This window comes from Nannobrachium achirus (assembly GCF_963921795.1).
Source record: "Nannobrachium achirus genome assembly, chromosome: 22".
NCBI classification, from domain to species: domain Eukaryota; kingdom Metazoa; phylum Chordata; class Actinopteri; order Myctophiformes; family Myctophidae; genus Nannobrachium; species Nannobrachium achirus.
Genome location: NC_137829.1, coordinates 37997126 through 38010814, shown reverse-complemented (window position 1 = coordinate 38010814; position 13689 = coordinate 37997126). Strand labels below are relative to the sequence as shown.

Below are 13689 nucleotides of genomic sequence, written 5' to 3'. Positions count from 1 at the left end.
AAAGTAACTAAGTACATTTAGTCAAGTATTGTACTTGAGTACAATTGTGAGGTTCTACAGTACATTGCAGTATTGATACTTTTACTTAAGTAAAAAAAAAAAAAGAGTACTTTTTCCCACCACTGCATGCTGGTAATGATGTCACTGTGTTTGGAATGACAGGGAGAAGCCGGAGAGGACGGGAAGAAGGGAGGCCCTGGTGAACCTGGAAGGAGGGTATGACATCATCACCTATCTGTACTATAGTCACTATCTCTCCAATGCTCCAAATGCTCACTTGAGTGCGTTTTAAACCTTATAATTATGCCCTGTTTTTTTAGGGATCCGATGGCAGAAGAGGTCCGCCTGGACAGGCTGTGAGTATTGTTATCTCCAGGCGCTATCTGTGCTGATCATAAGCCTGTAATGGAAAGTTATTTAGCAGATTTTAATTGTTATTACAAAACATATCTGTGCATTAACCAATAGCCTATCTACAAGCATTGCATTGCATGTAATTCCATGCGTTGCGAGGCGCTGTGAGCTTGTAGATCGTCTATTTTCACAATATTTATCTGTGGAACCGAGTCAAACTAAATGTAATGCCTCAACTCAGGGTGGGGGTCCCTTGTTAAAATGTGTTTATTTTGGGGATGCCTAGATCAAATGTGATTATTTTGGGGGGGTCTGGTTTAAAGTAAAGACTGAACTTAAGTGGTCATTAAAATGCCCACCCCCTTGTTTTTGTCTCACAAATAGAACCTTTCCCTTATTGCTTATCAGCGTGTTTATTGCTGTGTTAAACTTCATTAAGACTTTTTGCTTTGGCATTCTGCCACGTTGCAGGGAGCTCTGGGAAAACCTGGAGCAGAAGGTGTGCAGGGAGAGCCTGGTATTGGAGGATCCAGGGTGAGTGCATCTTTTATCTTCGCCCATCCTTTATACAGTGTTTGACAGCCGGCTCATTGCAGCCGGTGAACATGCAGTGTCCTCCGTTGCCAAAATATAAATCACAGTCCTCCGCTGTTGTAGGGCTTCTTTAGTAAATGCTTATATTGGCCGCTTTAGTTGCATGACTAAATGTTTTGACTGGACCTTGATGGCTGAATTACGCAGACTATATCTTTTGGGATCATTTTCCATTGGTAGTACCTGTTTTAGCCCTCCTCTATTTCACAAGATTTGTTAAGTAAAGATGTATGGTTCTCATTCTTCAGGGCCCTCCTGGACCAATCGGTACACCTGGAACCAGAGGAGAGGACGGGAACCCAGGACCAAGGGTGAGTGCACCTATCAGGACCATTTAAGGCCTGTCCATACTTTCTCCGAAACCGAACCTTTCATCGGAAATGTCCCGGTTCGACTACAAAATGACGTCACTCACGACTTCTGACAAGCATTACACCGAATTAGAGTTTGGAAATCTGCACGTCGGAAAGTCGTAACTCATCGAACAAAAGTTTCGGAGTTACTATGGACAGGCCTTTAGCCTGTGACTCCCTTCCCCCCACTGCTCATATGATAATAGAGTTCCCGAAGTCCTGAGGTCACTCGTCATCCCCTGGGTCGCAGAAGATTTTCTCTATGGAGAATAACATTCGGTCATCTTAAAATCGTCTCGTAGAGTATAAGCATTGTTGTCCAAAAATAAACAAACTGCTCTCAGCGATATCGTCGGGTCTGTATCGTTTATGATAGTCTGTCATTCATATTTGATATAGTCTGTTTCTGGCGGAAACTTTACTAATTTGGCGGCAGTAACATAGTGCTTTCTCGCCGTCAGTTCATTCTTCATATCCATACGAGTCAAACTTCCGGGATCATTTGTTTATTAGGGAAATTAGTTTATTTGCATTTGATGCAATTTTCTTTTTTAAAGAAGAGAGAATGGGGGGAAAAAAGTCGACCCAGGTAGGATGTGTATATTATGTTAGACTTTGATTCTCTATAAAACGATGTATACTGCTTTGAAAGCTTGGGAGGTTTTGTAATGCCAAGTTGACCCAGCCCTTTTGTGTTAGCCAGCTTTCTTTCTACAGAGGTTGGCCTTCAGAATATTGGCCTCTTGACTAAGAACATTCCTCTGTATCAGAGAGTATATCTCAGTTTGACTTAAGATAATTCAACCGTCATGTTTTGATTGAGACTTGTCCACATGAACATCATATTCATACAGTCAGAAAGAGCAATGTCTGGAAGGAAACAAAGTATGCAATCCATGTTACGGTGTGACAATCTCTTGGTATGGTTTATAATAGGCTAGCTGCTAAAAATTCAGCCAAAAGAATACCTTCTGTTGACGGCAAGTTGATGGAAGATACATATCTCTAAGGATTTTTGCAGCATTGTTGTCCTGACTATTATTATTAGATCACTTAAACCATCAATAAAACGTTTTCTAAAATCATATTTTGTTTTTTCCAGGGCCCTGGAGGACTCCAAGGTACTAATGGAGAGAGGGGCAGAAGAGGAAGTCTCGGTCGCAAGGTACAGTACCATTATACAGAAAATATGATTGACATGGCTGTAAAAAAACAAAAACACTTTGTTTCGGTTAGAAACACATCAGCTCCTATGCCTTGAACTCTCACATTACTGGACACACACCCACAGTCTGTTTGAGCAAACATGAAAGAACCCTAAAAAAAAACAGCCATGCTGCTTCTCACAGCCACTTCAAATAAAAGCATGTGAGCTCAATTAAGCCAGTGGAAATTCACTCAATATCCTGTAGAAATATATACTGTATATAAATGTATTTTTCTTTTTCTCCCTCAAACGCCTCTGTGACCGCCTCAATCCTGTTTAACCCTGACTGCTCTCTTTCAATCTTTTTCTGTGTATCTCTGTCTTTTATCTGCACTGTCTGTCTCTATCTCTATGCTATCTCAATCAGATTCTAAAGTCTAAATGATCCCCTTTATCTTTGCAGGGAGAGCCTGGTGACCCGGGACCTAAAGGTGTTGTGGGACCCCTCGGCCCCCGCGGGGAGTCTGTAAGAACACGTTCTCATCCCCTCTGTACACTACTTACCCCCCCCCCCCCCCCCGCATAAATAAGTCGGACATATGCAAATAATCATGTTGTCTTTGAAACAGCCATTAATTCCTTCTCCCATACTATTAAATAGATGAATTTATAGGGTCATTGTAGTCATTTTGGGCATTGTAAAAGAGAATAGCTCTTGGCAGCAGAACTTAGGATCGACTCCAGACGCTAGCCTGTGCGTCATGGATGGTTTTAAGTAGGATTTATGTCTCTGTGTCTTTCTGGGCCCCAAGAATATATCTATGGTGTGTTTTTAATCAGGGAAATGGTATTTTTCCCAGTGGATTTCCCATGCATCAGACTTTCTGCCTTTTATCAGTTGCTTCTGTTACACTGCAGAGTCCCAGAATACATGTGATGTCTGACTGTATTTGCGGTCTGTTGATCTTTTATGTACATTCTGTAATCTACATTGTTGACAGCTGATGCCTACTAGGGTCACCATGATATAGCCTATGGTGACAAACTGGCACAAGTAGTTGATACGGTTAAACTAAATGTAGTTCTTGCTAGGAAAACATAACATATTGTTGTGTACAGTAATAAACACTATGAATATCTATTTATTAACCTGTTGAATGTTTTCTTGTAGGGTGAAGACGGCAGAGATGGATTTGGCATCGCTGGACCCAAGGGCAGGAGGGTCAGTGTCATATTCAACAAACCCCAAATCAAGTTAAAACACAGTAACAAACTAGAAAGGGAAATTGCAAGTGTGGTTGCCCTGACGCGTGGGAAATGTATTCTCTGTTACCATTTATCCCCTTCATGTGCATATATGGATATCTCTGTATCTGTCAGTCCTTGTCCCTTTCATGCCCATATATGAAGATCCCTGATCTTATCAATATTAAGCCCAAATCTTGGAATGCTCATACTGTATATGGACATACTGGGTCAGTATCATGTGGTACCTACAGCGTGTCGCATCATGACTCTCTGAGAGATTGTAGATCACCTATTCCTATTATATATTGCTATTTTAGAAAATTGAAATTGTTGAAAAAGGTTGAGTAGGACCCCATGAAGCGAAAAAAAAAGAAAAAAAGAAAACCAAGGCACTCTTCTAAATATTAAAAAAAAGCGTTGGCTAAATCATAATTGACACATACAGATTACAAACCTCAAAACAACTGAGAGGAAGTCAGACAATGGAGACATGAAGCCTTGAATGCATGGCTCTGCCGGTCATCAAAAATTAAAACTAGAAAGTGTGGTTGCCGTGACGCGAGTAACATTTGCAAATTAATTTCGTCTTACCGTTTGAATTTTCCCCATTCAAGTCAATGGGGAAAATGTATTCACTAATAAATCGATGGCCCAAGTGCGTGCCACCAAAACTGTGGGAGGAGTAGCACGTCAAAATAAAGTTTATAAGGGGGAAAAGATGAATGGATGGATGGAATGAAATCAATTATACTATAGTCTGGTTGTCCTGTGCAGGGGCAACCACACTTCATGGGGTGTGTAATAGATAGAAAATAAGTAATTATTTTGGGTGAACTACTCCTTTAAGTGGGTTAACCTTTGTCACAATCAGAGTCAAATACAGTATGAGGTTTCATTACAAGGAATTTGCTTTGGCATCTGGTGTATGAACCCCATCCAAACGTGGATAAACCAATGACGGTACACAAATTTTGTGCGTTTGTGTCACAGGGTGATGCAGGCTTCCCGGGCTTCCCAGGACCTAAGGTAAACTATATTGTCAGAACTGATGAGCCATAAAAAACAATGGTTTCACCACACTGAGAACTCAGGTTTCAATTAACGTTCATTCTCCTGTTCTGTGCTTTCGGTCTTTGTCGCCCATCAGGGAGAAGCTGGTGACCTCGGGACGAGTGGCGGTCTTGGAGGCAGAGGAAACCGTGGACAGAGGGTGAGCGTTGAACCACCGTTCATTTAGTCTGCTAAAACTATGACGAAAAACTATCGTCGACTACCTTTTTTCACTGACAAAAACGAAGTAAAAACTAAAAACGATATAAAAACTAAGACATGATGACTAAGACTGAGACTAAATATTGTGGCAATTTCAGCAACAAATAAAAAATACAACTACTAGAGAAGAGATCCAGTAGAACCAAAAGACAAGTAATTTTATGTTTGGTTGTGCTCGGGCATTCTGAAATAGCAGATTTAAAAGCTTGTAGATCGGCTATTTTCAGCATGCAACCAAATGTCAAATGAGCCAATACGACACCGTCAATGCCTTCAAAATACTTTTTTTTTCTCTGTCAAAATTAATTTTAGTCGACTAAAACTAGACTAAAACTAAAACTTTTCAGAATGTGACTAAAACTAAATGCAATTTAATTCAAAAGACTATATGACTAAAACTAAATCAAAATTTGTCGTCAACACTGTGTTGAACCCTTGCTCAGATCAGCAGTTCTCTCCGAAATGCAAAATGTGCATTTGGCGGTGCACACAGAAAACACGGTAGAACCTGTGGTTTTGCAAGATCCGCTGCAGGCTCTGCACAAACCACAGGACCAATCAGCGGCCAATGTTTTTGTGAACGCTGCCAGTAGGCCACAGAAGTAGTATTTATTTTCACATTATGTTGGATACTTTTTGTTTAATATTAAACTTACATTTTATAATAGAAGTCAATGGGAATCTGATCAGACTAAAACCAAATCTGGATGCATAATTTGGATGCATACATGTATGTCATGGTGGATGACACAGGCTCGCCACATGTAGGCTAGTCCAAGATACACATTGGAGATTCATGTCTTAGATGAATCCTGGCTGATACATGGATTTACTGGATAGAAAACTGTGTTTCTGAGTGCATACAGTATACGTGCTACTATGGCAGGGTAGACTACAAAGGACCCCAATGTAAACAAACCATAGTGCTTTCTTGGGTTTAAAACCTATTAGTAGACCTTGTATCGGAACTGTACTGCTTTTCCTATGCTAAAGTATTCAATCAATCACAGACTAAAGGTCTTTGCACACTGCTGAGTTTTTCGGGCCGAATATCGGAGCGAATTTCGCAGCACGTAAATAAAAGAATCAACCCCACATTATGTCAATCACTTCTTTTCACTCTGCCGCCCGTATCGTATTTATTTTCGGACCAGGGTTGATTTTTTTCGATTTTCGCAGCTGTCACCCTTTCTCTCTCTCTCTTTCCTCTCTCTCTCTCCCTGACCTCCGGTTTTCTGATTTCCAAAAATGCAACGAAAAACGCAGTGCAGTGTGCAACCAGCTTAAGATCGTATTTTCACTGTCACTTTTTAAGGTAATAGAGTGATCCTTTGAAGTGAAGAAACCCAAATAAACAAGCGTAGACAATAATCACATGTGTTTTATTCCCTCCAGGGCGTCTCGGGGAATATCGGAACACCAGGGCAGAAGGGAGAGGTCGGATATGCTGGACCCTATGTGAGTAATTAAACTCCCTTCCCTTTGTTTACAAGCTGTGGAAAATCCATATAAATTAAACAAAAGCCTCCATAACAGTTAATGGAGTGGGGGGGGGGGGGGGGGGGGGTTGTACAACTTTTAGCTGCTGGGCACTGCACACTAAACTTCTCAGCGATAATATAATTCTGAGAGTGTACGTAAACAGAACCAAATGAACCCGCACGGGTCCATTTGGTTCTGTTTTGTATACTCTTTGAGTTAAATTAGCACTCAGGGTTTCACAGTGTTACTTTGACCCTGCGATTTGGACTCAGACCATGGCTGCCACATGTGTATTGTGTATCACAGTGAGTTCCTTGGTTGTTCAAACAATTCCACACACATAAAGTTGTCACATACTGTAGGAAGCAAAGGATGTTGAGGTTCTGTCCAGCTGTTAATACAACGGTTCTGTGTTTTCACAGGGGGAGAAAGGCCCCAGAGGACCTGGTGTTGTGGTATGTATTGTGTATACAGTAAACATCGATATCTAGGATCTGTCGTCGACTTGATTCAAATATGTTTCCCGTTGCCTCTTTTTTTCCCTAGCAATGTGACCTCGTCAAGAAGATCAGAGATAACTGTCGTGAGTATAATAATTACATCAAAATGTTGATATCTATGCAATACTTTAATACAGGGGTCTTCAACGTTTTCAGGCCAAGGACCCCTTAGCTGAGAGAGAGATGAAGCAGGGACCACCCACAACCTTTTCATAGATTCCATATAGTTTCATTGTTTTGACAGCACGATCGATCATCTGTGTATTTTGGATTCATGTCAATTTGTGTTTTCAGTGTGTTTTTTAACCACTTGAATCGCCAAGACTTAATAAACTTGACCTTTCATTCTGTACTTAGTCTGCTCTTTTTCCCCCTCTACACCAAAGCTCTTTGCCAAAAATAGCCGATCTACAAGCTCACAACGCCTCGCAGCGCGAGGCGTTGTGAGCTTGTAGATCTGCTATTGTTGGCAAAGTAGATCTGCTGTTGTAGATCTGCTATTATTGTAAGGACACTAGGGTTCAAGTGGTTTATATAAAAAAAGGAGAAGAACAAAGATTTGGAGGACCCCCTGTAGTAACTCTGAGGACCCCCTAGGGGTCCCGGACCCCCTGTTGAAGACCCCTGCTTTAATATAATAATTAAACTGGTGCACAGTATAATGTGATGATTTGATAACTATATTAGTCAGGCCTAAGTATAATAATTAGACTGATGCCCAGTGTGATAACTTGTATAACAAAGAGACACCTCTCTTTTCCCTTCTTTTCTTCTCCAGCTTGCTGCTATGGTGAGTAACAATGGGTCATACATACTCCACAGTTCCACAATTATTAAATGAGAAGTACTGGCCTGTCAACCATGTGTCAAACGTTCCAACTAATTTACACCAGCTGCTCTAGTTCATAATAGTCTAAACACTTAAATAAAACCAATAAATCTACTGATCATGAACGATAATCCACTAAAACAATTTCAGGACCATGTGTGCCATTTCTCTAGCCTGGTATCCAGACTGATTGCTACGTTCAGCTTTTTTTTTCTCTCTCTCACTTTGCTTCACAGTCTGGAAAGCTTCCTTTATTTTATTAGACAAAAAATGAAGAACAGTACAAGTATAGTCAATACAGTACCGTCAAGTACAGTAAAACACCCTGAAGGAGCATCCCAAATGAGTCCTTTTTACGATCTTTTTTACGTCGGAAGTCCTTGGTATTCAATTCATGGACATAACAAATAGCAAGCAAAAAAAAGAAAAACTTTCAAAAATCATCGCAGTTATAAAAACACTATGTACAGGGTAGGGTAAACAAGGGGGTGGGATAACGTAAGGGGGGGTGCTTACTTCTCACCTGTCTATGGGAGAAGTGATAACTACCTCCGCCTCTGGCCTCCTGAAAGATGAGTTTTCAGGGCAGTTTTGAAGGAGGCCAGTGAGCTACGTGTTTTAAGGGAAGTAGTCACGGAATTCCCCACCTGGGTGGCAGTGTTGTAGAAGGAGAATTTACCCATATTTGTCTTATGGGTTTGTATTTTCAGATCGTTGTGTGCGCTCCTTCTGGTGTTGTGGCTGTGGGTGTCGCTAACTTTTTGGAGATGTTTGGTCAGATAAGCGGGTACTGAGGGGATTGAGGGCAGATTTGCATTCGCTATTTTGAAAGTCAATCCCATTTTTAGTTGTTTAACCCTGTCTTCAACGCTGAGCCATCTTAGGCTAGCAAAATGGCCAGACAAGAGTAGCAAGAGTGAGGAAAAATTCAAACGTAGCGAATCAGTATGGATCCTAGGCTACCATTACTCGATTATAATATCATTATTAATTTATTTTTTTTGCGTGGTCAGGCCAGCAGGAGTGTCCTCTGTACCCGACCGAGCTTGCCTTCGCCCTGGACGCGTCCGACGGCGTGGGTCGCCCGGCCTTCAACACCATGCGCGACACGGTGCTGCGTCTGGTCGGGAACATAACCATCTCAGAGAGCAACTGTCCGAGGGGCGCGCGGGTGGCCCTGACCCTCTACAACAACGAGGTGACCACCGAGATCCGCTTCGCCGACGCGCTGAAGAGACGCGCCCTGGTGCAGCGCATCGAGGGCCTGCAGACCCTGCAGACGCGCAAGCAGCGCAGCCTGGAGACCGCCATGAACTTTGTGGCGCAGAACACCTTCAAGAGGGTCCGCAGCGGCTTCCTCATGAGGAAGGTGGCCATCTTTTTCGTCAACGGGCCGGTGAGAGACACGCAGCCCGTGAGCGCCGCGGCCCTCCGCCTCTACGACGCCGGGATAGCGTCCGTGTTCCTGGTCAACCGCGACGACAGAGCCCTCACCAGAGCACTGCAGGTGAACTAACCTCGCATCACCAGAATCTACAATCGGCTATTTACAAATAGCCTATGTATAAAATAGGGCACAATCGGTGTTTCAGGGGAAGGATGTCAGGTGGGGAGGGCGATGTTTGTCACTGTGCTAGTGACTCCCTACGGGCCGGGTGGCATCTGTCAGTGGGAGAGTATAGGACGAAGGTGCTACATCCTGACTGGCAGGTGAGACAGTACTGTACGATAGAAGTGGCAATACAGAAACGTGTGGGAAGGGAAAGGGTTAACTGGCATACCAACTAAATTGGGAGAAGAAATATTGTTCTTCAACCTCCTTTTTTTTCTTTTCTTTTTCCTTCTAAATGATGAAACACACTGTGTTAAGTCTGTCAGTGTTCCTTTTTTTATCAGCAAAAGTCTGTCTTAGTCTACAGGCATTCTCTGGACTCCTATATAGGATGGGTTAAATGCAGAAGACAAACTTCACATAATATGTGCCAAGTGTACTGTGGAAAAAAGACCCCTTTTCCCTTTCCTCTGCCAATACTGGCCCCTAGAACAGATTGAGAAAAAACATAGTCTTCTGGGTATTGAATTAGTAAAGCACCATTCAGAATGGACCCACATTTCTCATCTGGTATTGCATGCAAAAAAAATCCATTGACACAGTTAAACATATGGCTCCAGTTAGGGTTGAAGGTATTGACAATACTGTATATTTCATAATATCGTTGACAAGTTGCAGCTCTACATTTTCAAAACATTTGTTTCTTGTTCTCTTTGCATCAGATTAACAACACAGCCCTGGCTCAGGTGATTGTCCTGCCCAGTCCTGGAAGTGCTCAATACAACTCAGTCATCCAGAAGATTATGAACTGCCACGTGTGCCTTGGTAATATACATACATATTATAAATGTACTACAGGTAATAGGTAATACTACAGTAGCCTATATGTACAGTATACATATTCTATTATGCACTAATGATGGCCTCATACTAATGCTGCCAACTGAAGGATATTGTTTGAGCCGTTTATTAATAATACGTGTCAAGAGTATGACACACTCTGCGTGGAAGCACGCTGTCACATTAGCCTGGCTTAGCCAGACAATATCACACTGCCTTGTGTTAGCAATGGCAGAGTCTAGCTGAGCTAGGCAACTGTCAGAATCTATGACCCATGTTGCATTCTGACGTCTCTAGACCAGAGTATGATGTTACATGGAGCACACTGTCTGATGTCTCTAGAGCATTGGTTCTCAAACTTGGGACCCCCCAGTTTGATATGTACAGTATTAAGACCACCACGGTTGTATGCAACTAGAGAGCATACAAATGCAGCTTGAAATGGACGGGTCCATTTGGTTCCATTTCTACACACTTCTACGAGTTAAAGACCTGCAAGGGTCCAGTTGGTTCCTAACTATGAGTTTATCTGGGGACCCCCTGGAACCCCCTCGAGGACCACTGGGGGTCCCCTGACCCCACTTTGAGAACCACCGCTCTGGAGAGTACAGTGTGTTACACGTAACACGTTGCATGCTGGCTGACCACAATACTCCCATTGTTGCAGCTAATTGGAAGCACATTGCCTCCTCACAGCAGTGAAAGTTGCACTTAGTCCAGAAATAACTCTCCAAACAAAATCCATTCAGACATATTATGGAAATCATAACAAAGACAAAACTCCCTGAGCCAAACCTCTCCTCCTCAGACGTCTGCGCTCCCGACCAAGTGTGCGACTACGTTCCGCCGCTGTCCGGCCGAGACAGGCGGTCCTTCACCACGGACGTGGACATCGACATGGCCTTCGTCATGGACAGCTCAGAGTCCACATACCCCTCCGTCTTCACCGAGATGAAGCGCTACGCGGCGCACATCGTGGAGCAGCTGGAGGTGGCCTCGGAGCCCGCGCTGTCCATCCACCACGCCAGGGTGGCGGTGGTCCAGCAGGCGCCCTACGAGTTCCTCCGCAACAGCAGCGGCTCCCCCATCCATGTGGACATCGGCCTGACGGACCACCGCTCCTCCAAGGTTAGAATAGTTTGGTTTTTTTTATTATAGTTTAGTTTTAATTAGTTCTGAGTAAGGTGCCCTCCACACTAGGCGCGGTCACCGCCTCCTAGCAATTCATTTTCAAGTTTTGGGGCGGCGAGGCGAGCAGGTGCGGTCCCGTGAAATCCATCGCGAGCGTGCTCGTTTGTGCATGCGTGAGAGATGGATTGTGTTCATCTTTGTGAAATACCGCGCAACGTTTACTCACTGAGCGAGTGTGTTTGTGTCTCACCGCGGTGCGGCCACCGCTGATCCTAGCGGCAGCTCCGACGGCAACCGCGCCTAGTGTGGAGGGCACCTAAGTAAGCCTATTGTGTAATAAAAAGTCAACAGAAGATAGGATTAAAAAATATATAGTATATTCAGGTACCGGTTTGGTTGTCAATAATTGCAGTTTGTTTTAGTTAGTTTCGTAAACACACAATACAGTTTCAGTTAGTTATCGTGTTTTTTTATTTAGTTCAGTTAACGATTTATTTTAATTTTATTTTATTTTTTTAATATAGGGTGCGTTCAGATATGCGCACCCCGAGCGCACTCGCATATTAGTTTGTATTGGCGCTCGGTGCTGTATTTCCGAACGCACCCATAATAACCTTGAGCTCCTCCCAGGACATCATCAACTTCCTTCTGGAGAAGACGCCACAGCTGGAGGGCGGCCGGGCGCTGGCGGCGGCCATCGAGTGGACGGTGGAGCAGGTGTTCGAGAGGGCGCCGTCGCCGAGGGACCGCAAGGTCCTGATGCTGTTGGTGACCGGCGACGTGGCCGAGGACGAGGAGGCGCTGGTGCGCGTGGCCACCGAGGTCAAGTGCAAGGGCTACTTCCTGGTCATCCTGGGCGTGGGCGAGAGGCTGACCCCCGGGGACACGCGCGTGTTGGCGCGCATGGCCAGCGAGCCGTCCGACGTCTTCTTCAAGAGGCTGGAGAGCGCCTCGTACTTCTACGACAAGCACATCCAGAACTTTGGTCGACTGCTGCCAAAGTACATTAGCAGTAAGTGCAAGATATAATACTAGCAACAGCAATGCATTTTATTTAGAACACGTCATTGTCGAGTGGAAACCTTGCATGTCCGAAACCATTGCTTTTCTGTTTATCGTTTTAAAAATGGTTTTAAACTAGTGAAATGAGCAGATTTACAGGCACACAATGCCTCACGCCACGAGGCATTGTGTGCTTGTAGATCTGCTATTTTCACTAGTTTTGTGCAACAAGCTTGTATGATGAAGCAGGGCTTTGCTTTACGGAAAAAACATACACATTTGAAACTTGGAGATACGAGGTTTCTGCCTGACAGTGACGATAAGAAACCTCAAACACTCTATAGCAATTACTATCAGAATATATCACTTTAACATTTTCAAACACACACACACACACACACACACACACACACACACACACACACACACACACACACACAACATCACTTACACTGCCTTTAATGCAATTCCATGCTGGACAAATTCTCCTGTATATCCCCTGAATGAAACACCATAATACCCTAAAAGCATAATGGCACTACAGCTGTAGGTCTCTGTCAGTAATAACCGTTGTCCTGTCCTACTCGTGTTTACAGTTGAGAATGCGTTCTACATGTCCCCTGAGGTCTCCAAAAACTGCAAGTGGTTCCAGAATGATCAGCCATTGAAAAATCCCTTTAAATCCTCACCCCCTGAGGAGTAAGTAATTTGATCATCTGTCCCGTCATTTAATCGGTCCTCCTCGCTATGTTTTCTATTCACTAATTCTTGTAAATCTCCATAGGAAAGATCACAAACACCACGATGACCACCAGACAGTCCATCAAAGAAAGCACAAAGGTAAAGTTGGCTAAATACGTATTGGACTCAACGCTGCTGGTCTACAGAAACCTGCTGTGTATTAACTCGTCTGCTTTCATTAAACTTTCGCTTCCGCTTTTTTTAGTTTTTCTTACCTTTTTAAAGTTGCGGTTCGTGGCCGATTACAAAAGGCCGCACTCGAATCCTTCATACTGTTCCAGAGATGCAAGCTAACTGGTTAGCAGTGTTTACAATGGAGACAGCAGGCGAGAAAAGGAAACAGAGAAACGTGCGTTTTCCAGCAGAATTAAACACAGGAGCCAATGGAGATTTGTTTTTTTAACCCATTTAGAACGGGTACACATTATTGTGTATCATTATTTTATGCTTTAACTATTGAAAAATAGCAGATATACAAGCTCACAGCGCGGCACCGAGTTTTGAAAAATTTGAATTTTGACCCGATTCTATAAGTGTCTTTTGAATCCTTTTAACACATGGGAAGCCAAGGTTTCTAACATTTCTAGCTGTTGCTGCTGCCGTCGTTCACTTACGCTTTAATTTTGAAGAGCCTCGGAAGCTTT

The 13689-nt window shown here is 43.4% G+C and overlaps 1 protein-coding gene across 1 annotated transcript in view; it reads left to right on the top strand.

The window, feature by feature from the left end:
* LOC308307771 (collagen alpha-3(VI) chain-like) overlaps positions 1-13689 on the top strand; it is a 127505-nt gene that overhangs the window by 104245 nt on the left and 9571 nt on the right. Inside the window, exons 21-39 of the mRNA XM_080753050.1 lie at positions 163-216; positions 321-356; positions 826-888; positions 1197-1259; positions 2404-2466; positions 2912-2974; positions 3620-3670; positions 4687-4722; positions 4844-4906; positions 6364-6426; positions 6873-6905; positions 6997-7033; positions 7729-7740; positions 8793-9286; positions 10054-10156; positions 10980-11299; positions 11933-12314; positions 12901-13003; positions 13089-13144. Of these exons, the coding sequence (XP_080609176.1) occupies positions 163-216; positions 321-356; positions 826-888; positions 1197-1259; positions 2404-2466; positions 2912-2974; positions 3620-3670; positions 4687-4722; positions 4844-4906; positions 6364-6426; positions 6873-6905; positions 6997-7033; positions 7729-7740; positions 8793-9286; positions 10054-10156; positions 10980-11299; positions 11933-12314; positions 12901-13003; positions 13089-13144 (2095 nt within the window). The remainder of the gene's footprint in view (positions 1-162; positions 217-320; positions 357-825; positions 889-1196; positions 1260-2403; positions 2467-2911; positions 2975-3619; positions 3671-4686; positions 4723-4843; positions 4907-6363; positions 6427-6872; positions 6906-6996; positions 7034-7728; positions 7741-8792; positions 9287-10053; positions 10157-10979; positions 11300-11932; positions 12315-12900; positions 13004-13088; positions 13145-13689) is intronic.